At 41.0% G+C, this 26,077-nt stretch overlaps 1 protein-coding gene across 2 annotated transcripts; it reads right to left on the bottom strand.

Moving 5' to 3' along the window:
* On the bottom strand, positions 1-23,301 carry LOC117542964 (fibulin-2-like). 2 transcript variants are annotated; one of them, XM_034210858.1, is made up of 17 exons: positions 23,177-23,301; positions 19,496-20,932; positions 13,116-13,230; positions 12,518-12,647; positions 10,795-10,996; positions 9,886-10,104; positions 9,037-9,147; positions 8,383-8,484; positions 7,467-7,598; positions 4,856-4,993; positions 3,921-4,061; positions 3,588-3,716; positions 2,891-3,016; positions 2,240-2,356; positions 2,015-2,143; positions 1,495-1,618; positions 1-1,137 (listed from the first exon to the last, which is right to left on the bottom strand). In XM_034210858.1, exons 2-17 carry the CDS (start codon positions 20,835-20,837, stop codon positions 780-782), a joined length of 3,615 nt encoding a protein of 1,204 aa, XP_034066749.1. In that variant the 5' UTR covers positions 20,838-20,932; positions 23,177-23,301; the 3' UTR covers positions 1-779. The 2 variants fall into 2 exon arrangements, with proteins under 2 accessions (XP_034066749.1, XP_034066750.1); XM_034210859.1 differs by lacking the exon at positions 23,177-23,301 and adding an exon at positions 22,380-22,406.
* Positions 23,302-26,077: the final 2,776 nt, after the last annotated feature.

Below are 26,077 nucleotides of genomic sequence, written 5' to 3'. Positions count from 1 at the left end.
TTTTATGTTTTACTAAAATACTTTGCAACTTTAAATCTAACAATACAAATATGAAACATCCATCAATAAGGTGATTACAGAAGTACAAAAATACATCACAGAGTAATATACAATTATATAAGAGACAATACTTTGAAGACGAAACAATAACAGCAGCACAGGGTAAAAGAGAAATGGAAACTTTTACAAAACAATTTCTTCTGCTTTCACCACAGGGTTATCAACCTACACATCATCATCATCTGATAACAGGATTATATGAGCAGAAAACTGGGATACCAGTACTCAGTGTGAAGAAAATAAATGGGCTGAAGCTAGAAGCTAGTTATCACTTCTATGCTTTACTCACATCTGGTTTAGATCATCAAAACAACGGCAAATGGTATGATTTAAGGGCTATAATAAATATATTAATATATTTGTAGCTCAGATTTTGTTATCTTGGATTGAGATTTGAATGGGTTTTGGTAAAAGTGTTGAATTGGTATTGCAAGCCATGAAATGACTTACATGTAGGATTGCAATAACATTTCAAGTGAGAAAAATAAAGATAATTCGATATTATAGGGTTTCATTCCAGTTGCAGGAGCATAAAAAGACACTGACGTAAAGCCTCAATTTGATTATTCCACAACACTTATAGCAATGTTTAAATATTCATTTCAACTGGACACGGAATTAACTACTCAAACTAATCAAGACGGACAGTGGTATACTTTATGACATTGTTAAATAGTGATATGAAAAGGTCCATAGTGGCCACAGCACACCTCTAACTGTTAGAGTAAGTTGGATGTGATGAAGACGAAGATCTTGGCCTGGAAAGTGGTAAACGTCCCCTGTCTCCAAAGCTTCATCTCCACATTGATGCCCAAATCCCTCTGAGCCTCAACCTGTCGATTTAAGTACACAGCGCCTGTGTAGGCATTCAGCTTCCGGGTGCTGAAGTAGTTTTCCTCATTTCCCTCCGTGATGCTGACAATGACGTTGTCTCCAGAGTAGGCTGGGGAGGGTCCGATGCGGAAGATCTGAGCAGGAACGACGATGTTGGATTGGAAGCTGAGGTAATAGTAGGTGATCCTCAGAGGAGAGTTTTGACAGTCCAGGTAGTTAGGACAGTTGATCCGCTCACAGCGCCTGCAATGGACACAGAAAAGGAAAGGCCATGTGAGGCAACTTTGATTTGTGGTGCGCTTTTCAACAACAATTCCACATGCAAAAGTTATTGTCTAAAAGCAAATATATTTGTATTAAGCAGGTTCCCAAATCCAAAGTGGAACTGATGCCATCTAATGCTGATTTACAAGTTGTCCTGATTTACCTACAATACATTTGTTTTAGATTTTACTCCCCTCCTTTTTTATAGGAAACATTACAAAAATGGATCCTTCTTAGAACCTATACATCTTAAAAACCCCTTCAGAATGTCATCCTGCTGTCTGATCAATGATGTTTCATATTAAACATTGGTTGAAAACTAAATTCATCACTTACGTGTCAGATACTTTGCGATAGTTTGGTGGACAGTCGAAAGAAAGGCAGCGGTACGCTCCTTGGATGTTGTAGCAGGTCTCAGCCAGAGAGCAGTTATGGGCCCCTGTGGCACACTCATCGATATCTAAAACACACAGTTAATGCACAAGGGCTGGTTTACTGCCTGGAGACAAGGAAATGCGCGTTAGTCACAGCTCAATTGAACTTTGAGGAAGAGCCTCACTGCTGAAACGTGTAAGACTAGTCCTTGTGGGGGAGAAACTGCTCAAGTAAAAAATTCAAATTAGCAAGACAAGATTTTTAGGCCAATAAAGTTTTACAGCCTGTGTAATTACTGAACCACTGTAAAAGTACCAATTATATTTATCTGAGCATAACCTTTGCTATACACTATATGTAGAGTTAAATAGGGCGAAAGCTGCATTCAAAATGTATTTCAGAGCAGAGCTCAAAGATGTACGCTTGTAATGAAGCAGCCGCAGAATATTTAGTTGGTTTCGTTTTTGAGGGGAGTATTCACCTCTGCAGGAGCGTCCATTCGCTGACATGGTGTATCCATATTCAGGACAGGCACACTGGTAACTGCCAGGAACATTCACACACTTATAGGTGCACAGGTGGCCGATGCTCTCGGTGCACTCGTCGGTGTCTGGAAGAAACAGGAGAAAGGAAATCATGTGAAATTGATTCATTAGCTTGTCCAAAAACACATGTGGTATTTGTGATGTACAATAGTGTGCCCCACCTTCACAGGTGTGCCCATCCTCCCTGAGCTTGTAGCCCGTTCTGCAGTAGCACTGGTAGGAGCCGAAGATGTTGGCACACTCCTGACTGCATGGGCTGGCCAGACACTCATTCACATCTGGAGATTAATGGTTAGAGCTCATTACTGTCACAATTCACTTGATCAAAGGATTTTCAATTTTGTTATCCTAACCTAACATATAAACACAATGTTGTTATTAAGCCAATTATGTTTTTACTGTTTTGTGCTTTAAGGCATGGCATGATATACAGTACAGTGTAACACTAAAACCCCTCATTGCTTTTCAGCAACATGCTGTACAGTGGCCAGCTCTGCTATCAGCTCAGTCTAGGAATCTACCACACACACACACACACACACACACACACACCACACACACACACACACACACACACACACACACACACACACACACACACACACACACACACACACACACACACACACACACACACACACACACACACACACACACACACACCACACACACACACACACACACACACCACACACACACACATATTCACACACACAGATTCACAAAAAACCTACAACCACATGCACCAACAAGTACACATTAATACACACGCTCTCGTACACCCTTGAAGGCAGATGTTAAAACACACACACCTTCACAGGTCTTGCCGTCGCCGGATAAGCGGAAGCCAGAGGTACAGGAGCATTCATAGGAGCCTGGGGTGTTCTCGCAGGTCTGGGCACACAGGAGGCCTTGGTAGCGCCAGCATTCATTTACATCTGAGGAGGGGAAGATGAGGTGTCGTTGTACCTCTGTAAGTGTGGGTTGAATTTGTGTCTTTGCACCCATGTGTGCAAGTGCACCCGAGCAACCGAGCATGAGCGGGGTTTGTTGCCCTGCACGACCGCCTATGCGTGTACATGCCTGTGTGTGTTTCGGTGCATGTCAAGGAGAGTGTGAGGGGACCAGCTGCCTGCTGATAGTCTAAACACTTGAGCAGAGTCCATTATTATGAAAGTCACAACACAGTGAAACACAAACAGAAGGAGCAGCAGCGGCGGCAGGGGCAGAGCTCTGCAGCAGGAGACGCGATCATTCCACTGGCTACTGCAGAAGCCAGCAGCAGAGCCTGGGAAACAGCAGCAGCTCTCCCCCCGCAGAATAATAAACAGGAGCAGCAGAGTAGGCAGACAAAGAAGAGGGGTGGATGTACAGTGAAGTGTTCAAGAGCAAGGTGTATGGCAGGAGAGAACAGAATGAACACGAAACGGAGAGATAGGAGCAAAAATCAAAGCTCTACTTTTGTTTCTCTTAAAACTTGCAAACAGCATGTAGAATGTACCAACATACCTACACACATCCTCCTGAAGGAGTCATATTGATAGCCTGTCTGGCATTCACAACGATAGGAACCGGGCAGATTGTTGCACAGCTGGCCCTCTCCACATCGATGCAGACTGCTCTGACACTCATCCACATCTACAAGACAAACATGAATGGGAGAAAGATGGAAGCAATCAATAAAATGACATTCAGCTGCCACCAAAATGAATGAATAAAAGTAATTGTGTAGTATTTATTCAATCAAAATGATGTGTTTTTTTGGTTTAGTCACATATGTCCTCATACCTGTAAATAATATCATCAGAGATATTCTTTGTGTGTGAAAACTACTAATCATACCAATACACCTGGATCCATCAGGACTGGCATGATAGCCACGGCTACATAGTATCTTCCTATGGCAAATGTAGGATCCCACTGTGTTGATGCAGTTAAATCCCAGGCTACATGGCTGGGCCGAGTTGCTGCACTCATCAATGTCTGTTAGAGAGACAGAGGGAGGCAGATGAAGATGAAGAAACACAGAAAAGGAGTGAAGACCCAAAGGCACAAAGGCAGGGAATGAGAGACCAGAGGGCAACTCTTTAACCCCACCGTGAAATCAAAGCGAACAGACATCACAGTCACATTCCCTCGGATAACTTTGTTGTGTGTGTGTGTCTGACATTTTCTCGATTTTCTCATTTCTCAGAGCATTACTTTTACACTCCTTTCTACAGGGGCGTCGGCTGCCTCGACATGCCCCAGTTCCTGCCCCTGGGGGCTAATTCCACAGCATCAGTTTGTTCTGGAGGAGGACAGAGGATTGGCTTTTATCCACCCCTCTGCAGCCCCTTACAGCAACCTGTCTGATCTCCTGTCTGTGTGGCATTTAACCCCTCTGTCACTGCAGCCGCGCTGATTCACCTGCACGGCGTACAACCTTGTGTCTACATGGACTATGATTCAACTCGGGGGAATTTTGTGCTTGGCCTTATTCATTGACTAATGCTTTGGAACAAGATAGAGAATCTCTAAAAACAATACCGACTGTTACATAAAACAAGGTTGAATACCCTTATTTGCTTGTTATAGATGTAACCCTGATACAGTACTGAGTTGGATTTCCCCCCCAAAACAAACACTTATTTGTCTTTATTTGAACAATTAAATGAAACCCCCTACACATTAAGCCTTCAATCACTTGCCCAGGACTGGGAAAATGTCAGACCCTGCTGCAGTGATAGACATTAGCAGTTATATAATCATCCCAGTGAGAAAGTGACTCCCCTTACCTATACAGTTGCTCTGTGCGTCCCGGTTGAAGCCCACTGGACATTGAGGTTTTGGGTTGCACCTGAACGAACCCTCGGTATTCAAACACTCAAAGCCGAGCCCGCAGTTATGGCTCAGCTGCACACACTCATTGATATCTGAGGAAGGAGATGAATAAAAGAGCATATGAAGAGTAATAAATTACGTATTGCAAATAAATCACACATCGCATGTAATTAGTTTCAGTATAATAATCCTCTACATGTGTTTACAGTGCATCGTTCGAGATACATACATGTAATGCCATATTTCTCCACTGGATGGCAATGTGGTTAAATGGCAGATTGTACAGTTACTCCCTTTTACTGCTGTTCATCCACTTTTCCCTATCAATATTCTTAAAGGGAATCAAGAGTAAAATAACTGTCTTTACTAATAACTGTATTAGTTGCAACTAAAATGGCCTGAATGTTTAATAATTCTGCCAAATCAATACATCTAGGGTTAGGGTGGAGTCAAACCAGCAGAAGTCACATGCAGTATTCCTCTTGAGCATTGCTTGAATAAATCTTGCGGTATATATTCCCAAACAGTCGTCTAACACTCCTGTCAATCAGCCTTCCACAACTGCTTCAGTAGTATGAACCAAAGCTGAAGGGAAATCCCAATCTCAAAGGAGAACTAAATGAAGTGTGTGTGTCTGTGTGTGCATAATGTATGAGTGCCTTGTTTTGAGGTTACTGTTGACCACTGTAATTGCTGTAGAGAGGCCTAAAACAGCTCTGGCAAGCAGCCCTGCTGATACAGGGTGGGTCTCTAAACAGCAGATAGTGATTGAGCACCTTGCTCCTGTCACAAGCCTGGTGGAGTCGGCAGAAGCTGAGTGAGCCCGACACCGACAGAGACAGAGAGAGAAACGCCAGGAAGCAGGATAAATGCGATAGACTGGCCATGACCTCCTGTTTACATTTAAAACCTTGACTGTTGTTTTTCATCGTTTAAACACACTATATTCAGAGGATTGTGGTACAGTCACGACATGTGTTAGCAAGAGAAGTGATGTATTCTTAATTCCAGAATGGTTTTGGCTGAAATGCCATTAAGATGCTATGTAGGGATACTTTATTTTATTTTTTTAGCAGGACATGCCCAACTATTGTTCAGTTAGTTGGTCTATCATTTTAAAATAAATTCATTTATTTATTTAAAAATGTGTTATTCCCAGACCATGAATCATAATGACTTTTCCTCTAGCACCACCATGAGGTTGAGATGTGATTCTGAGTGACATTTCTCAACACTCGGTTGGACGGCTTGCCATGACATTCATCTTCCCCCCAGGATGAATTGTAATAACTTTGGGGATCGTCTGACCTTTCATTGGTTCCTTTCCGGTTTTGACTAAACATTTGCAAAAATAAATTATATTCCTATCAGCATCAGCTGTATGTTGTGTTTTGTGTTAATAACCAAACGTTAGCATGCAAACAAACCCAACTTATATGGTGGACAATATACCTTCTAGGCATCAGCAGCTTAGCAATGTTATTATAAGCATGGTGGTGATTAAGTACAGCGCCACGGAGCAGCTAGCATTGAGGTAAACTCTTGGTATTTTTTGCCTATATTTCTTCATCATTTCTCTCAATATATTTATTTAATTAAGTTAAATATAAATGTATAGATACCTGATAGATACATGTACCTGGTGTTCCAGGTATACAAACAACGGTTTTATAACATAACAAGGAGACATTTGTACGGATTAACGAAGCCAATTCTTCACCTAATATTGAGTACATTGAGTGTGAGTACAAATATGTCAATGTGGTGTTAAATATTAAACACACTGAGTTAGGGAGACAGTGAATATTGATGTAGGATTGCACAGCTAATTCATTGTCTTAATTGAGTCATTCTGTTTAAAGGTTGGAGAGGAGGACAATCCAGTTTCTCCCTGTGGAGTAACTTTAAAAAAAGGAGCATTTCATTAGAGTCTCTTATTAAGCCGTGAATATGGAATGGGTAGTAGGAAGATGAAGCTGTTTGGATAGGGTATTCTTAAAGTTCTTGTTAAATACTCCTCTGAACATCGTTTTAGGAGCTGCAGTTAGGTAAGTCTCCTTTCTTGAAAACCATCTGCAGTGGCAAAAACTCATCTTGGGGGTCCCTGTTCCTGAACACTGCGGCTGCTTTATGAAAGAGACCTCTGCACGGGTCGGGCACAATTGATGGTGCATGCATGGACATAATGACACGTATTGGGGGGTTTACTATAGCATCTTAAAGTTGGATCCCACCCACAAAGTTAAGACAGGCAGCTCTCAGCTCATACTGAGAGTAAACAGCATCACATACCATAGAATTGGCTGTCTGGATTAATACTTCTCACTATCCCCCCTGTTCTGTGTGCTCAGATGTGAAATTATATGATCACTTGATTGGACCAGTGAAGAATACAAATCATTTTCAAAACATTCTCTCAAGGGTGGTTCAAGTGATTGTGTGCCTGAACAATGTGCTTTCCTTATTGTGAATATGAAGTTATACAAATGCTCTCCTGCTGGTGCATATTACGACATATTCCCCATGGGTGGAAGTGAGTACAGTGATGCTGATTGTTTGTTGTACCTTCACATATGTCGTTGTTGATCTGGTATCCCGGGGGACAGGAGATCGGTCTCTGACAGATATAACTCCCTGCAGTATTCCTGCAGCGCTCATCAAACTGGCAGGCACTCGCAGACAAACACTCATTTATGTCTGTTTTGTTTTTTTAAAGAAAGAAAAGACAAATGTGTCAGTGTGAAAAAAGAGAATACATAATGGAAAGACGACGGCTGGTGAGAAACAGAGATGTACAAAAATACTGAGCCGTGGTCTTTGTGTAGCAGCTATCAGTTAGAGGCAGACTAAAGAGACAAGGTTGGACCTCCTCTGGGAGAAAGCTATGGGGCAAGGCCACTTGGTAAAATATCCACACTATGAGAATGTGTGCTGAGCTACTCTGTGTCACTGCAATAGTTTGCTTCTGTCAAGTAGGAGACAGACCATTGGTTATAGCTTAACCTAAATATTTATCCCCAGAGAGACAGCTTAGACACATGTAGCTGATCACCTTGTGATAATAGAGATTAAGGGTACATGTGGGCTAGAATTGGTAAGATACATCCTGATAACACATGGATAATTGGAATGATGCCCATGACTGCAGTGACACTCAGTTCAGGAAAAAGATGGAAAGAAAGTCTCCCATGTATTTATTTGTTTGATCTGCACAGTGTGATGCTTAAAGTGAAGCCGATCAGTGCTGAATCTCCTCTGCCCATCTTGAGGTGCTGATTGGAGAAAAAAGAAAATCAGTTGCAGGCAGTCGTGCCAATAAACTCTCCTCAACTGGAACCAAAATCCTCTAGCTGAAAAAGTGGAATGAGGGCTGAAATTGTGGGCCATTTTTCACTTCTACGATCGCAAACAAGTCCACATGTTCCCCTGGTGGGATGTGAGAAAATGTGCTCAGCATTATACCTCAGTTTTAGTTCCTTACCCTCACAGGAGCGTCCATTGTCCATGAGGGAGTATCCTGGGAAACAGGAGCACTGTGGCCTTCCACCCACTGAGGTGCAGTGTTGCTCACATGGGCCGTTCCCTGAGAAATGATAATGTATAGTGAGATCAAATGAAATAAACTGTACAGTACTTCTACTCCACTCAACAGTATGCAGGGTGAAACAGAGGAGAGCTTTGTGGCTCTTGGTGGGAGAAAAAACATTATTTACTGTATAGCCATTCACTCATTTCCTTTTTCCAGGTTGATCCCTGACATGGTCATATTGTATATCCTACTTTTGGCACACCATGTGTTAGGCCTCCACCCTGGTGTCATGGAAACCAAACTAGACAAACAAAATGTGACCCTACACAGATTTTGATATTGGGAAGTTGTGAGAATGAGTGTTCAATGCTGAAAACAAACCAACCCTTGATACCATCTCACCGCTTGTGTTTGACATTTGCAGCACAATTACATTTCTTGGAAAGGGCGAGTTTGACACAATAACATCAATCTGAAGCGGCCTGTGCTGGCTTCTCCTCTAAACATATTCCACTGCATCAGGATGTCTTCCATTAAGACGTGAGGATGAATGAAAGTGTTGGTTGTGTTCTGTCAGACCCCCTCATTAAGCTGTGTGTTTCTAACCTTCACAGGGGTTGAGTGGGACAGAGGACTGAGTGGGGGGCGGAGGTGTTGAAGTGGGCTCCACTACCACTCTGTCATCCTCCTTCAGCCTGTTCTCCTCGTCCAGTGTCTCTGCAGGAACATGAATAATTGCCATCACTGTATTACACTGTAATCAAGAAATCAACCTCCCAATCTACTGCAGTTTTAGTTAGAGGCTTAACACTTGTGCAACTCCTACATCTTCATCCAACGATAAGAGGCTGCGGATGAAAGTTGTAAAAGCAGTGAAGGTGAGACAGGAAAAAACTTTGCCTGCAGACAAACATTTGGTTTTATTATTGAGCCTCAGCCCTGACTGTAATTTGCTGAGAGCTCTAGCATTAGTATCCTGTTGAGACAGGCTGGTGTTGGTGAAAGCCACTGTTGATTAAAGTCTGGTGCACTGCAGACAACATTACCTAAAAATCTTCCAAAACACATCTGAGTGGACCTTCAGTTTGAATGATTTTCAAATAGTAAAATATTTTTTCTTTAGCAAATAAGCATTTTGACAGCAGCAGAGGTGTGATTAGCTGAGCATTGCAGTCAGTTCAGGGGAAAGGATGTTAGTTATTTAGATTAAAATAACTATGATTATGCAGTATCAGGGCCTGCAGACAGGAAGGAACTCAAAGAGACCAGGAAAATAATACACCGTGAACGTGTAGACAAATTACGACAAATGGGATCTTTCTGACAGGAATGCAGACTGTAAATCATATTTAAAGAGCAAATGTCACAGAAAGTCGCTTTCCTGTATACTCTCCTCACTGGAAATGTCTGCTAGCACCGTGGGATGATTGGTGGTGGTGGTGGTATTCGAGTTACCTGGAGCACAAGTGAAAGCGTCCTCCTGCAGCACGTATCCTGGAAAGCACTCGCAGCGGTAAGAGCCTGGTGTGTTGACACATCTGTGGTGGCAGATGTTGCCCTCATGTATCAGGCACTCATTCATGTCCTCCACCTCAACACCACCCTCCACTGCATTCTCCCCATCCTGCTCCTCACCGATGGAAAAGGCCTCTTTAGGGTACCGGCTGTCAGATACTACAGAATATGGAGAGAGGGAATACTGTTCTCACAGGCAATAAAACTGTATGATATGCACATCGTAAAAAGGTTGGTGGAGCCCTCTGTTAGATTGGCTCTTAAACAAATAGCCATCCAAATGCACAAAATGTAAACCATGTAAATGTATATATAATGTCTTTTAATAAAAACTTTGTGGGAATGAAGAATGTCTTGCTTTATTTACGATGTTTCATATGCAGCAGTGTCTAATTCAGAATGGGTTCGGCAAAATGTTTGTCATGAGGTGGAAATGAAATGTATTCTTATAAATAACCAACTAACTAACGGTACAAAAAAAACCATCTGAATGAAAATAACCTTATCACTCTTGACCACACGCTTTTCACCTTTAGTGGCCAAACCAAATCAGTACAAGTTGCCTAGCAACACAATCATTTATTGCAATGCCAAACAGGAAGACATGCTCTGGATCTCTTAGAATTACATCACAGGGGTGAAGTGGGTATATACTTTGTTCTAGGAATCCAACAAGGCTTAACACATCTTAATACAATGCTTATTTATAACTAAAATCATTGTCTTATTAAATAACTCCTCTATGGTATGAACCACATGCCCACAACAACATCCCCTCTGATGTGGAGCATGCAATGCATTCACATTCTGGATTGTGTGTTTGTGTGTGAAAATGTTTGTTTACGTTACCTTTTTCTGGTTGTGGAGTGGAGTTGAGGGCGGGCCTCTCTCTGACGGAGTGCCAGACGTCTTGGTTCTCCGGCCTGCTCTCCTCCCCCCCGCAGCACGTTACCAAGACGTGTCTGCAGTGGAAGCCCAGGTTCTGATGGGCCTCACAGCGGAGCCCCTCGCGGCGGAGCTGCAGCCCCAGAGAGCAGCAGTCACAGCACTCCTAAAGTTCACACAGTCAGCCTTTACACATGTAGTCCTGGATAGAGCAGCTGCTAGGCATTTAATTGTACAAAGGTGTCTTTTTATGCCTGCCCAGCTTTAAGCTGGTCTGTCAGTTCGTCCACTTTTGTCAGGAGTTAAATATCCAACTAGCGGATTGCTTAATAATTGAGAACTGACATAATCGACAAGGGATTAAAGACTTATCTCAACTTTTCCACCACCGCCGCTATGAGGCTTCTGATTTGTATTAACTTTCGTATCTAATTCTTTTTTATTTTGTTGTTTTAAGTGAAATATCCTGACCACTTATGGATGGATCACAAGGATATTTGATACAAACAATTATGTCTCCATTAGAATAAATTGTAATTTCAGCCTGACTTAACTTAACTTCTTCTTGCAAAGGGTTTTAAAGTGGCAAGATGTGCTCCCCATGGGGGGCTTAAACTGTTTCAGGAAAGGCTCAGTAAATGGCGGTGAAAAAATGTAAGTTTGTATGAAAAGAAGATCACATAGGATAGACTAAATGTGTGATTTGGTTAAAAAACTGTTTAAAGATACTGTAGTTTGGGGGAATTTCACTGTTTCCCAAAATCAGAAACTAATAAATGCTTTCTTGGCTCAATTGTTGAGTGTCTTTAGGATCAAATAACATATCTATGATCCCATAGTCATCCAAGAATTGAGCGTGACTGCACACTCTTCCTGCTGTAAGCATGAATTTGAGGTGACTCTCCTCTTGCTCACAGCACTCTGTTCCCCTGTAGCTCTCTGCAAGATCACCACTTAAAAGTGCACAGGGGCAGTGAAACATAAAACTGAAGTAACGGCCGCTGTGATGTACTTTGGTTGTAGATGGAATAATAATACTAAATCTACAGGGGTCCAAGCACAAGGTGGTGAAAAGCAATATTTAACAGCTGTACTGCAGACTAGAGGGGTAAATGGCCCCATGCTGCTCAAGGGCCTCTGCGCAGGTGAGTAAGTATCCTTCAGCACACAGGTCAGAAAGCAAATGAGAGGCTCTGGTAATCTGAGCATACACGATGGAGTTACAGTCACCGTGACTTGACCCTCATTGACCGCCATAATAGCTTCGTGTCTACCGCTGCTACCACTTCAATTATCAGTCCGTGTTTCAGAGAGGCAAAACAAAAAACATCCGACATTTCCAACTGCTGAGTTCTGCTTTGAAGATAGTAAAGCTTTAGGCATGTGGAAAACTTCAGTTCAATTGGCCGTAAATAATGTTGTCTAAATTAGATAAAGTAACTGAATAACAGGGAATTGGAACCACAGCAGTTTTGCTCAGAGGAGATATCTAGAATAAAGTTGCTCGTACACTGCAGAGAGACTCTGACTGCAGACAACACGTGTTTTTAATTCTGCTGTGACTAATGCGTTCATCAATTGCTAATTTAGAAGGTATTAGGCTTAATTTGAAATGTACAATGTCCGACTTTGGACCCATTGAACTCAGTTTTCCCTTTGCACGGAGTATCTTGTCATCGATGCTTGCCTTATAAGAATCGATTCCACATTTATCGCTGGCATCCTCTTGACACATATTTCCTGTTCTGGCAGCACTAATTCCCACCGAACACCGACTTTCTCTCAGGGAACCTCGGCAGCACTGTTGTTGGGCAGTCCTGGCAGAGAAAAGCAGACGAAAGGACAATTAAAGAGTTTGAACTGCAACGGCTGCAATGAGTAACAAGGCTGTTCGTCGCATGATTGCTTCCACAGAGCTGACTGAACTATTTTTTCAAGTTTTTATATATTTTAGTACAGATAGAAACTGAAACCGAAATCTGGATAATTTGCCAGGAGTCAAAACTCTGAGGGCCAGTTGGTGTTTCCAAAAATAAATTCATTTAAATGTGATTGATCTAGCAATAAAACCTCCCATAATAATAAAGTATGAACATGTATTTGCCATAATGTCTTTTGCACATTCAGATTATGTCCGATTACTAATCTATTTTCTAGTTCAAGTGACAAAGAGTGCAATCAATTGCCTTTTCGCAGAAGAGAATTTAAAATAATGTACAGAGTGTTGTATTTAATTATAAGAATTAAGCTAAATGATGCGAGCAGGCGTTTAATAAAGGCATTACCAGCAGATGGAGTGCCTATCTCTTGTGGGTGGCTCCATGTTGTTGCAGTGACCATTAGCTGAAGCCCATTTCTCTCCTGTCTCGCAGCAGGTCTTCACCAGCTCCTTGGCAGACACTATAATGAAACACAAACAACCAGTTCCAGCTTTATCCCACTCTGTGCAGGCAGTGTTTCAGAGAAATTACTTCGAATTATGCTTACAATGTGTATTCAGCTGGAAGAGTATGAACACATTTACCATCATAGATTCCCATCAGGGAGTCGCAATACAATGTGGTTACAGGATATTTGTGTAATTGATTTCATCTTTGGTGGAACACTTAGAGAGCTGGTTTTGGTGACTACTCGCTGAGAAAAGCAAGTCACATATGTGTTTTTCTTTTCAGACTCCTCAACTCTGCTCTTACTTTAATTGGCAGGGAGAAATATGTAACCCAAAACTCCATACAATTTCCTTCAAAGTAAAATGGTTCTTTTATGTTACATCCTGGCTAATCAGAGCTAGAGCAGAGTGAAAAAGTAACACATTAACATTTCATTTCCAAACTGGGTCAGGAAAAATACAGAGCAAAAACACATTATCCGGTTTACAGGGGAAAAAATGTACGTGTTCCTTCAATAACAGGGCAGTGCATTCCAGCTTTGATTTGTGGCTCCTGTATAGCTGCAGAAGACACGACTCATGACTGATATGTCTTCTCAGTCAATCACACCGTACAGGACACAAATGTGTGTTCAAACACGTTTCTTTTGCCATTGAGTGTTTTAACTTTGTTTAGGTAATTTAATCAAATCCTTTTGTAACTAGACTTGACCCTTGTACATTTAATGAAGGATATTTAGTAAAAACATTGTTATGGGAGAAAAGTGGAACCAATTGATTGATGATTTGTCATTATCATATTGGATGTCCATATTATAGAAAACAATAAAAGAAAAAAGAACCAGACCAAAACCATCATCTAAATCTATGCTAGTGGCGCTTTGCGCATGCACACAGACACAGAGGTGCTCAATATCTACCAATGCCAATATGTATTCAACCATCTTAGTTTAACATAACATTTTCTGAGTATCTCTTAACACAATGTACAGCAGAGGCTAATGGGAAAGGCATGATGATGGCACTGGATGAAGTCAGGATATAAGCAGAAATATTTTACTATTTGAAAATCATTCAAACTGAAGGTCCACTCAGATGTGTTTTGGAAGATTTTCAGGTAATGTTTGCAGTGCACCAGACGTTAATCAACAGTGGCTTTCACCAACGAAAGACAAGTCAGGGCATCACAAAAGTCAGTAGAGTGTATCCTATAGAGATCATGACAATCTGTTAAAAATGTCAAGATAATCCATCCCATATCGGCTGAGATATTTGAGTCTGGACGTGGTGGACCAAATGACAGACAGACACTGACAGACCGACATCACTAGCCAAACCGATGTGATGATGTGAACAACTTCCCAAAGTTTTAATTGGTCCCTCACAGCATGGTCTGTTCCAACTTCAGCCTTAAATGAGAGTGCAGGTCACACAGAGGGAGACAAGAACTCTTATTGCAATTCCCAATTTATAAAACTCTGCAAAGACATCTGAGAGTGCCTAAGGTCATTCTAGCATTTCAACTTCCCCCTGCACTTTAGTTTTGTTGTAATACCTCTTCTTGATTTACCTTTACATATAAGATCAAGGCAGCTACTCAGAATAGAACAAGTGACTGCTGCAGTGTGCGTAATTTAAAGGTTAGAAAGAGGAAAATCTAAAACTTGAAAGGCAAATGACTCTACATATCAACAGTATCTGTGTCAGCTGTGCAATTAAACAAATCCCTTTGAACCTGAGTGAATGTATATTAAAAGACAGAGAACATAATCATTCATCCTCCTTCTTTAGTCTCCTTTTCATTTTCTCCAGGTGGAATCAGTTCACCAGCCCTGAACATTACACAAAGTTGCTCAATGTGTCTATTGAGAATGTGGGATGTTTACAAAGTCAAAACATGTGGAGTGGTTCACACTGTTTACAAAGGATTTAGTGAAAGAAATGACTTTGGAGGGAGATTGTGTTCCACCAAAATAACTACTACGGGTGAAAACAATGATAAACGATTTTGGCCGAGCTATATCTGACTCTGAGTTTAACCAGATCTCTTCCTGTCTCTTTCACAGACCTTCTAATTAAGACTTTATCGGAACTTGGAATTAGCCAAGTTGATTTATTTAACTTGCACAATGGACTTGAAAGGTGGCGGGGGGAGCGTCTCTCTGTTCCAGGTCTGTCATTATATATTTCCATTAGACTAGCATTAACACCAGATGCTTTGCTCTTGTCAAAATCCAAAACTGGTGACATCACACGCTTTGAAAATATGAAACTAGAATAACAACCAAAAAGGGCAACTCTCAACATGTCTGGAGGTGTCATAAAGAGCACACTGCCACTAATCAAGGCTCCTGTGTCTTTTTCTTTGTGAACTTAACTGTGATTTATAATACAGGTGGGCTGCAGAGAACATGACCCACAATGTGAATAACAGCACATGCCAAAGGTCCATGACAACCAAACTCATGTGGTTGAACATGTTAGGTGATTGATGCTGAAAGCTGAAGGTATGTCTGTGTTTGTGTGTAGGTGTGTCTACAGGCCCATGCTAAGCTTGGGAGGGAGTGACACAACGTTCTTCTCACCTTCTTCATGAGTACTTGCAGAGATATCGTGACTTTTGAAACACATAATCACTGTCCAAGAACAGCTGGATGTGACATAAGAGGGAGGTCTCTCCCGCTGTAGCCATGACTTCATTTCCAAAGTTCAGGTTTCAATTATTGACAACTTGTGTCTTAATTTCCCTGAGATTGTGAGCCAACATTCCTGTGATCAATCTTTTTGTAGTTTTAATTCTGTTGAAAGATAGTTGATACGAGCCTTGAGGGCTTGCCTCAGTATTTAATTGTTTGATACAGTAACTTCTAATCCATTTACACCTCCTTGTGGTTGGATAACCTGAGTGGAACACTACATTTAATTGCTAGACTTATTACTGATGGTGCAATGATTTACGGCAATATAAAGGCTTGATTTAACTAAGGATGCCACAAATGTCATTGACACACCCAAGCATTCACAATGGGATGTTTTGCAACTTTCCCGCTAGGCAACATCAGCATTTGAGATTATTTTTGCAGAATAAGTATATTAAATGTGTTAAAACCTGTGTTTTACGTATTCAACTGCAGGATAATGTCCACAGAGTTGTAATCTTAACCTGTTTCTCATTGCCTTGTAATGCCGTATTTATTCCAATGTGTGTTAACAAACAAGGGAAATGTTCTAATGTCTTGCCAGAGGAAATCCTTCCAAATCCTGATTTTGAATCTGATGTCCGAATATAACTTGAAGAATAATAAGACCTTATTGGCTGTCATTAAAAGCGCCAGTAACAGGAGCTATTTGTACTGCATTAGAAATAATTGTATCAATGAAGCATTAAGTTCAATGTCAGAGTTTTACTGTATTTAGTTTTTGGAGGAGAAATCATGAGTAACTTCTTGTTTTGTAAGTCTGAAAACATCTGTACACAGCTGTACTTTGCTAGTATGTTATTGACAGACATACCAAAGGCTAAGAAATACAGATCTTATCATCAATCACTCTCTACTTATGCAGTTGGTCACTTTTATGAGTGGTTTTCTGCAGTTGGAGCAGATTTTGTTAAATGTATAAGCATGTGTGGCATGTGGATGAGGCGGTTTTCGATAAGGACATGCTGCGGATGGGAGAAACGCCAGAATTCCTGGAAGTGACCTGGAAGGCACCCTAGATTAACTAGAAGGAGCTATCTTCTTAGAACTGGTCTTTGGTACAGTAGGAATTAACTCTCACACAGCTCTGGAATTCACCCTCCTTTTCAAAATTACACACACATCTGCTCAGTCCACTCACATATGCAGCATGTTGTGACAATACTGTGGACAAACACAAGCCCTTCTTTAAAATTATTCCACCTAATTTTAGATCCTTTTTATGCTTCAGTTTCATTAATTTCTTGGTTCAATGTTATGGTTGGTGCTTGGGAAGGTAGAAAAGGGAAGTTACTGAGAAGTGAATGTGTGGAGGTGATTACTGGGAGGATTGGGAAACCAGCGGCCTCACGGGAGACGGGTAATCACACCGGCTCATGAGGGAGCAGTGAGTAGCGTCTGGTAATCAAGCCACAACAGTGGTCTCATTCATCACATGGGTATTATGCCGCTCACAGGTACAACCCCCAAGAAATCCTATACCAGGTCCAGCCCGGCATCAAAAAGCCTGAACAGCCCCATCCCCCTTCTGAGCACACACTCTGTGTCTGGTTGGAACGAGAGGGTAAACGAGCAGAAGTTATTGACTGAAAGAAAAAAAACATTTATCTTGGGCTGTGTCCCAAAGCGAAGGCGGACCATTTGTAGAAAAATGGTTGTGTTCTTTCTTTTCCTCTCAAAATAATCTCCTGCTAATGGCATTGATAACAGGACTTAGTCGAGGCCCTTATCAGCTGAGTTTTTCCTGTCTGGGTTTTAACATGTCACCGCTCTGGAGATCTTCCCGAAGTCCAACGACTTTCACCAGTCAGACTGCACAGTGTCCTTCCATAAACTGAGCAGGCAGACCAGGTAGTGGGAGCTCCTTAATCCAGGATAAAAACATGTCCAACTTTGACTTTCAACTCCATACTGTAGCTATATTTCGAAACTATAATTAACAATTGTACATCTGGACTTCATCCTTATGTACTTATGGACCTTCTGGATAAGGCTTTACACACACAGTTTAAAGTTTTTACCCAAACTTGACCTGAGTCTGTAGCTCTCCTTATCTAAATGTGTCATGACAGAAAGCAACAGACAGTTAATTTTCTAACCTATATTTTCCAACTTGATGCCAGTAAGTGAACTTGACAGGTACCTCTGGAGTTACCTCCCACAGCAACACACCACACATGCATTCAGCCTATACTATACATACCTATGGAGGCCAGGTGCTGAAAGGAAAGAAAAGTCCTGACAGGTCTCGACAAAATTCATAGTGTTGTAAAGTAGGTTAACCACACACCTCCAGATTGCATTTTTGCCGGAACAACCATTAATAATAAGAACGAGTTGTCAGGATCCTTCCTTTAATTTGGTCTCTACAGTGAGGATAAGGATGAAATGACAAAGCTTATAAATGTCACTCCTTCATAATTTAGATAACTAGTGAGGCCATAAAGAATGGGGAATTATGATGTAATTAGATTTTCCCTGGCAGGAGGTGTATTAATCATAACATTTATAAAGCTGTGTTCAATCTAATTCATTAAAGCAACTGCTATGAGATTAAGATTAAGGGATTCTGAAAATGTATTGTATCTGTGTAACCTCACATCTTTTTTCTGGAATAAGATACTTTTCTCCAATTCCCCGATGAAGTGTAACCCATCTTCTTGACATCCTCGTAATCACTTCATTATCTGCTTTCCCTCCTGGTGCCTGCCGTCGATGGGCCTACATGCCCCGAAGGATGCTCATTTCATTTCAAACCTTTATTTATCCAGGTGTAGACCTGCTCAAGTAGGTTCCACATGAAACATAAAAACATAAACAGAACAACAAAAAGGACATCATACAGTATCATTACAGGGATTTACAATTTACATAACTATCCACATGAACAGGTACCAACAGCTTCCGATTGAGTAGCATCCAACCAAACTTTAAAAATATTTAGTGGCACCAGATTGCTCAGTTTCCATTTCAAAAAATGCTGATTTGTTTGAGAACATGCTGATAATCTCAAGAAAGATACAGGCAGGAGTCACAACCCCAGAGCTGAGCTATCACCAGAGTGAGAGAGAGAAATGCAATTGCAGCTGCTCTTAAAAGATTTATCAGATATATTAGAAACATGATCATGTAAATATGGCACCAGGATTAGTGTTATTCACTTACAAAACCCTGAGGAAATAAATACAGCATTTGATTAACTTGAATGCAAGTTATACAATGAAAATGAGCCTATAAGCTTAGTATAAGTTATTTTCTTTTTTGAATAGATAGATCAATGCTATCCAAGAATACAGACTTTCCAGTGTTTTTCCTGGACCACTGCCAGCTTGAATTGAGTGATTATGAATACTCTTCAAAAGACAGGATGTGAGAGAAAGAAAAAAAGGAAGATGTCTCGTGAAAAAGTGACAACGTTTCCATGCCATTACTGGGCTATAATTCAACACACTGGGATGGAGTTTAATGTATGGGTTAAAGCATTTTATGATTCAGATTTATTTTCAATTCAACTGCCTGTAATCACGTAATTAAACAAGGAGAGTTAGAAAAGTGTTGATTATAAATTCTAACGTACCTTCAGTGTCTCCCTCCAGGTCCTGAGGCTGGTAGTTGAGGAGGGTTTGGGGTTGTCTTTGGGGCTGCTCTTCATCCTCCCTCATCCTGACTGGCACTCTGCTGGTGGGACTGAACTGTATTGTGGGATATGAGGCCTGCTCATCTTTGCCGAGTGGCTCTTCATGCTCCACTGACACTTTTTCTTGTTCCTTATGAACTGCAGGACTGAGGTCGTCATTATTTCCCATGCGATTAGCTTGACTATGTTTGTGATGCCTGGCCCCCTTGTTTCCACGTGCTGTGTGTGTTGTGTCTTTTAAAGGGTCCTCCACTCTGTTTCTACCACTGTTAGGTCTACTGTTCCTTTCACCAACTTCCTGCTGCGGACTGCGGTTCTCTGCGGTCACTCTCTGTGTGGTGGTTGTTGTAAGCAAAGTAGATGTTTCTCTCTGAGCCCCTGTAGTGGTTGGATCCCAGTTTTGTGTGACCTCAGCCTCACTTCCTCTCTCTGAATCAGAGCTTTTTTGTGCCTCCCTCAGCTCATGTCTCCTGTCATCATACAAGCTGAATGAAGTGGAGCTTGACTCTGGCGAGGTTGTAGTAGATTCCAGTGGTTGGGCCAGGTCTTGGATGGTGGAAGACATCGACCCTGCCAATACAGAGTCATAATCGTCTCTGCCAAAACTGGGTGGGTCCTGTTTATACAGTGGTAAAGTATTTCCCAATGCCAGCTTAGAAAATGGTTCTCCAGGACTTGTTTGTCTGTTGTCATGGTGGCTGCCTATGTCTCTCAAAGGGCTGTTGTTCTCAGTGGTGGTAACACGCATGGGCTTATTAGAACCATGAGGGTCACAATCCGGGTTAGGCAAACACATTAACTTTCCCCCATCATTCGGACAGTGGCAGACCTGGCACCGCTCCACCTGAAAGGAGTGCCCCGCCTCGTACTTCTGGTTGCCATGGGTGCAGCCGATTCGCCGACATTGCGGACATCCATCTGCAGGTTGTAAAACATCAATGCAGTTTTGGGGGATTTCAGGGCACGGAATAAAATTGCACTCTATCTTCCCTCCTCCCGCAGGACAAGAGCATTCAGTGCTTCCGAAATCCACAAAGTAAGATTCCCCTTCTGGGACTTTCCCCCTCTGGAAGCCTGCTTGGACGCAGTCATAGTACTGGTAACCCTCACAGGTGCAGCCCTTTTGTTTACAGGTGGGACAGCAGGCATTGGTCTCTAAAACCGTTTCGATGCAGCCCTGCAGATCCTGACAGTCCACGCCTGTGCAGTCTTTCTGGCTTAGACAGATGTCCATGCACAGAATCATACAACATAACAACAATGATGCCCTCTGAATGCTCATTTTGCCTTTAACAAGTGAAATATTTAAAGTCAGTTCTTCAAAGTAAGTGTCTCTTCAGGCTAGATTTGATTCCAGATGATGAATAGTCCTTAAGCCTGTGAAAGTAAACAACGGTTAATGATATATTTGCAGTGTAAAAGTTGTCTGCCGTTCAGCTTGATAACAATCAGTGTGCTATTTATTTTGGTTTGTATTCACAGTTATTATCAAAATCACATGTGTTAACTTAATAACCTGTCTGCTATAATTTGGCCACCCGCCAAATGTACATTTTTCCACACTTGGGCACTACAGGGGTGGAAAGCTGTGGTTTATATTTGATTGCACATGGAAATTTGGCCAAATGTAAGATTGACTGAGGGGAATATGTACAAAAATATACATAATAAATGTTGCCAGGATTTGAAAAAACAATGCTGAAATAACAAAACCTCCCTTCTATGACAATAGCAAAGTTTGCAATACAAAAACAGTGTGCTAATTGTTTTGTGCAGAGAACTGTTTATCCGAGTTATCTTTTTGCAGCATGTGTTCTCATTCTCATGCAAATACTGTACAGTCATTTGAGTCCATTGTTCATTTTTTCCTATAATAGCTGGTGGAACACAAACAGTTTCAGCAAACTGTGCTCTTGCAGGGATAACACACCCCTGATAAACCAGCACATATAACAAATCACTGTTATAGGATATATTAAATATTGTAATGAATAATGTCATATAAAGGATATAATGAATGGATTTGATGAAGCTCTTCCTTGTGTGTGATACTGTGCAGAGTGGCAGCACAAACTCAGAATGTGACAGGCTTGATCCAGTGAGTAGGTGATGTGACTTCAAATCAGCACTCACATTCAGAACCAGGTGTTTTCTATTTCACTTTTCCTGTTTTTCTTCGCTGCTTTCTTTTGTGTGCAATTGCAAGAGACTTATGTGACATTTCATGCCTTAAAGTCTGGTCCAAAATCAGAGATTAACTCAGAATTGTTCTGCATGACAAACTTGTCTGAAGACATTTCCTCCTGAAGTGTTTCTGACTAATTTCAGTGGCGCACTTTCCACAGACTATTTTGTGAACACATTCTTCCCAAACGGCATGTCCTTGGAAAGCATTCCCACCAAAAGAAGAGCAGCTACAGAGGATACATGTTTACAGTTTGTTCAATAGAAACAGTCTGTGGTATTGGAAGAATGGAGCTCTTGCTGCAACATAGTATTTGCATGTAACTAGGTGTGACGTAAAATGCATTACAAATAAATGCAGGAACCTGGTTATTTCAAATGCATCTACCTGACTGTGCACCAATATTTTGGAAACTGATGAAAGTCCTTGTGCTGAGCAAAACATGCAGTCCTTCAATATGAACAAGTCCAGAGTCATGTTACCATGATCTAGGGGTCATCAAAGTATAAACATAACATTTGCAACTCTGTATTCTTTCATAAAGCAGGCAAGAGTTGCAAAACAACACACAAGTGCACGGTTGCTCTGTTTAGAGAATCAATGATGTCTTTGTGTGCTGCTGGTACCAAATCATTTTACCAGATCTTGAAGTCTTTAACAGGCCCATGGCCCACTGCCAGTGTGTGTTTGTCTACAACATTCATAGAGAGAAAGGTACAAATGTAACACAGGTAAAAAAAAAAGACCACTGGGTGATAATGAAATATGTACACTGAGAATGAAACATCTGGTTTTGACTTTAATGACCTTAGGGCTATTTTCTGTGAATGAAAAGTAGTCTGTTTGAGTGTTTGCTCAGCTATCAGCTCAGGGAATGTCCTACAAAAGGATTTTAAACAGTGACTGTGAGCATTGCCATCCCAGTAGCCAAAATGTGACCTTTATCCTTTTTGCTAACTGTGACACACGTGCACACGCACATAGGCACGTGCAAAACTTTTTATGAATTTACTTATTCCTGAACCTGAACGCTAAACGTCATTTTCTAATTTGTTTAGGAATGTATTAAAGAATAACTCGATTTTGAATTGGAGAGTATTGCAACATTTAGGGTGTTCAACAAGATTCAAGCATTAGAAACAACATATGAACGTCACAGTATAGCCACACTGTAAATAGGGAATATACCCTGGAAAAATAAAGCGATTTAAAGCGTTTATTTATTCCTTCGGGATAGGATCGTAGTACCAGGAACAGTAGATTCAGCCAACAAGAATTTGACTCTCAAGTACAAATTAAACACGATTGAAAACTATGACAGTTTGAGTCACATAACGTATGATCTAAATATCTGTCTCTGTTAACATTTGAAAATTAAACCGCTCAATATATCAACCGGGCATTTGTATGTTTTTTAGCCATAAAAATCACGTTACCTTGCGTCTCTGACCTTGCAGCGTTGCTGTGCTCCTGAAGGAAACTTGTGCGTAAAGTTTTTGCCCCGGCTCCAGTTTTGGGAGGCTGGGAGCGTCCTCGCTCCCCTCTTTTAGGGAGGGGGGGCGGGACAAACTTCTATAGAATTGCATCTCCCGAAATGCTTTCTGTTCCCTTTTCTGCGTTAAAATCATCAAATGTACGAGAAATGACTCATGGAGAGACGTCAGTGGAAAATGTGTTGTCCACCTAAATAATTGTGATGATCTAAACAGTTTATTAGGATACTGTGTATAGGAATGATTATGCATAATACATTTACAAAAATGCCTCTGGTTTTATAATCTTGTAAGAACATGTATGCTATACTTTTTATACTTGGTATTTGGGTATATTGAACATTTGCGACACAGCTTTTCATTAGCTGCTAAATTGTTGGCTGATATGCTGTTTTCAAGCCAAACTAAATCAAGCTCATACAAGAATCATTAGACATCACATGATGTTCGTGATATTTGTTAACAGAGCTTTTTAGTTTAATTATACTGCATGGTACAGGTCTTTCCCAAACAGACTGCAGTACATATATATTTTCAGTATCTCTTCGCCTTTCTCTTGGTTTATCTTCAGGATCCCCAGTGAAGATAAATATAGACAAAAGCTGCCTCATGAATAGACTGATCAGACAGGCACACAGGCACTTGGGCCATTGATCACTTCGTTTCAGGGGTCTTCCTTGACTAATCAATGACAGAGATGAGTCAGTGGCCCCATTATTAGTTTTCTCTTTTCATTATAATCAGATTCATGCCCAACTGCACCAGTCACACACTAGAAAGACCCCCCAGATTATCATGAATGTCTTTCCTGATTAAATTAAATGTTAATCTCTCAACTTGTTCACAATTCAGATTTAAAAAATGACTCTATTTTGCATATTTGTGAGGGAGGGTATGGATCAAACCAACATGAATAACAATTTTCTAAAGCCTTGATGACAGAACATGTTTCCTCCAAGCATGTCTACATCTATGGATGTGACCTGCATAATAACAACTGTATTGATTTATTCTGGTTCTATTTTAAATGTTATCTCAGTCTAACCTTTGCCTTTAGGTCAAGCTATGTTATACAGGAGGCACACATGTGTGACGCAGGTGCACTGAACGCAAATTCAACTCATAACTGACCCACTCATATGGTCATTAGTTACAGTACCTGGACACATGAGCTTAGTGGCCCCAGGAGTGTGAGACACGTCTGCCCTGCTGTGGAGCCTAAAAAGCAACCAAGCGGTACCCATAATCTGCTTCCCCACAGAATGATAGGCAAGTACTAAAGGATATCAAATGTGACTTTCTTTCACACATGTGTCGCAAATGACAAAGATTACATTACACACAATAGCCAAGGTCACTTGCAGTAACATGTCTGATGCAATTTACTGTACTATCTTTTGTTAAAAATAGCACTTCAGAAGTGAAATCCCTTGTGCCATTTGAACAACTATACAGGCTGCTTTCAGTTCTGAACCATTTCAACAGTCTCAAAATAAAAATAAATCATCTCTGTTATAAAAATCAGCGATCAAACAGAAATAGATCCCTAAATGCCTTTTAGGTTTGGAACATTTAAGGTCCTCTGGCCTCCAGATAGATGTCCTCATGTCGCAGGCAGGGACCAAATGGCCTTTTTTATCCCTGTGTAAAGAGTAGTTGACCTCCCGTTAGTCTGCTGGTGCCAGAAACCTCAGTCCAGTAACTGCTCTCAGCCTGTGAGATAATGTCATCTGACACGCTCTGATTTGGGAGATGTAATTGCACCCCACACTGTTGTAATTTCTCATTCATGCATGCTCGAACGGTGACTTATGCCACTACTAATTGCCCAAGCCCATTGACTGCAACCCTGCCACATAATGATGTACCTTAATAGGCACTTTCTTTGTTTCACAAAAATATTGAACTAAAGATTAATACACTGTGTTTATTATTTGTTCTCTGAGCAGAGTGAAGTCATTCTTACCTCAGTGGACAATAGAATGGCTTTAATATTCTTCAGGGTTTTCATTCAATCTGATGCCAGTGATGGTGACATCATTGTCTACTTGGGCCCCAATGCAGCAGGCGTTAACATTATCTGTCTATTGTGTGATCCATTGTCCTGATCTTCTGTTTTAGTTTAAACAGGTGGGTACAGTCTCAACGTGTTTGCTGTAGCCTTTGTTAAATTGATATATTATGCCTGGGCCCCTTCTCTGTTAATTGCAGGAGGGATTTTAAAAGAAATATAATAGGAAATCATTTTTTTACATTATCAAAGTAGAGGATTCAGCAAGGAATCATGCAAAAATTGCAAGAACAAGTGCATACACATACAACGTGCCAGATGTTTAGTCCTAATCTTCTAATAGTAGTGCTTTGGTTGCAATGTACCTATGTGGTTTATGACCAATAAACACATATTCTCAAAAGTCTTTTTTACTTATGTACGCAACAATGTTCTCCAGCAACACTTCTGTGGGTCTTGAAATGAAGTGAAAGCAGGAAGTCTTTAAAGCAAACCAGCCAAGACAGGGCACTGTGGCACTGCAGGGGATACTTTCTGGGAAATTAAGACCCCAAATGTAATGTGGTGAAAGTGACTCCCCACCTGTATCTTGTAAAGACTTTCCAAGCTGTAGTTAAATGGCATGTCTGCTGTGGGGTTGCAGTTCCAGCACAACAGCTCTTTGCTAAGATGTTTAGTGAAGCTAAACTAAGGCATTGAATATTTAACACATGTAATGTGATCTGATATTACTACGATGGTGAAGAGGTGGTTAAACTCATCTAATGTCATTATTTATATCAAAAGAGCTATTATTATTTTTATTTTATATGAATTTAAATTATAAATTAATC

The sequence above is a fragment of the Gymnodraco acuticeps genome, unplaced genomic scaffold (genome assembly GCF_902827175.1).
Source record: "Gymnodraco acuticeps unplaced genomic scaffold, fGymAcu1.1, whole genome shotgun sequence".
NCBI classification, from domain to species: Eukaryota; Metazoa; Chordata; class Actinopteri; order Perciformes; family Bathydraconidae; genus Gymnodraco; species Gymnodraco acuticeps.
This window is presented reverse-complemented; position numbering and strand designations above follow the sequence as displayed.

Bases quoted from the DNA above. Each gene is read 5' to 3' on its own strand.
- LOC117542964 (XM_034210858.1), bottom strand. From the start codon at position 20,837: ATGAGCATTCAGAGGGCATCATTGTTGTTATGTTGTATGATTCTGTGC. The intron at 10,105-10,794 runs GTAACGTAAACA...CATATTCTGTAG, and splicing joins CACTCCACAACCAGAAAAAG to TATCTGACAGCCGGTACCCT. The intron at 9,148-9,885 runs GTAACTCGAATA...ATGTTCCTGCAG, and splicing joins CGCTTTCACTTGTGCTCCAG to AGACACTGGACGAGGAGAAC.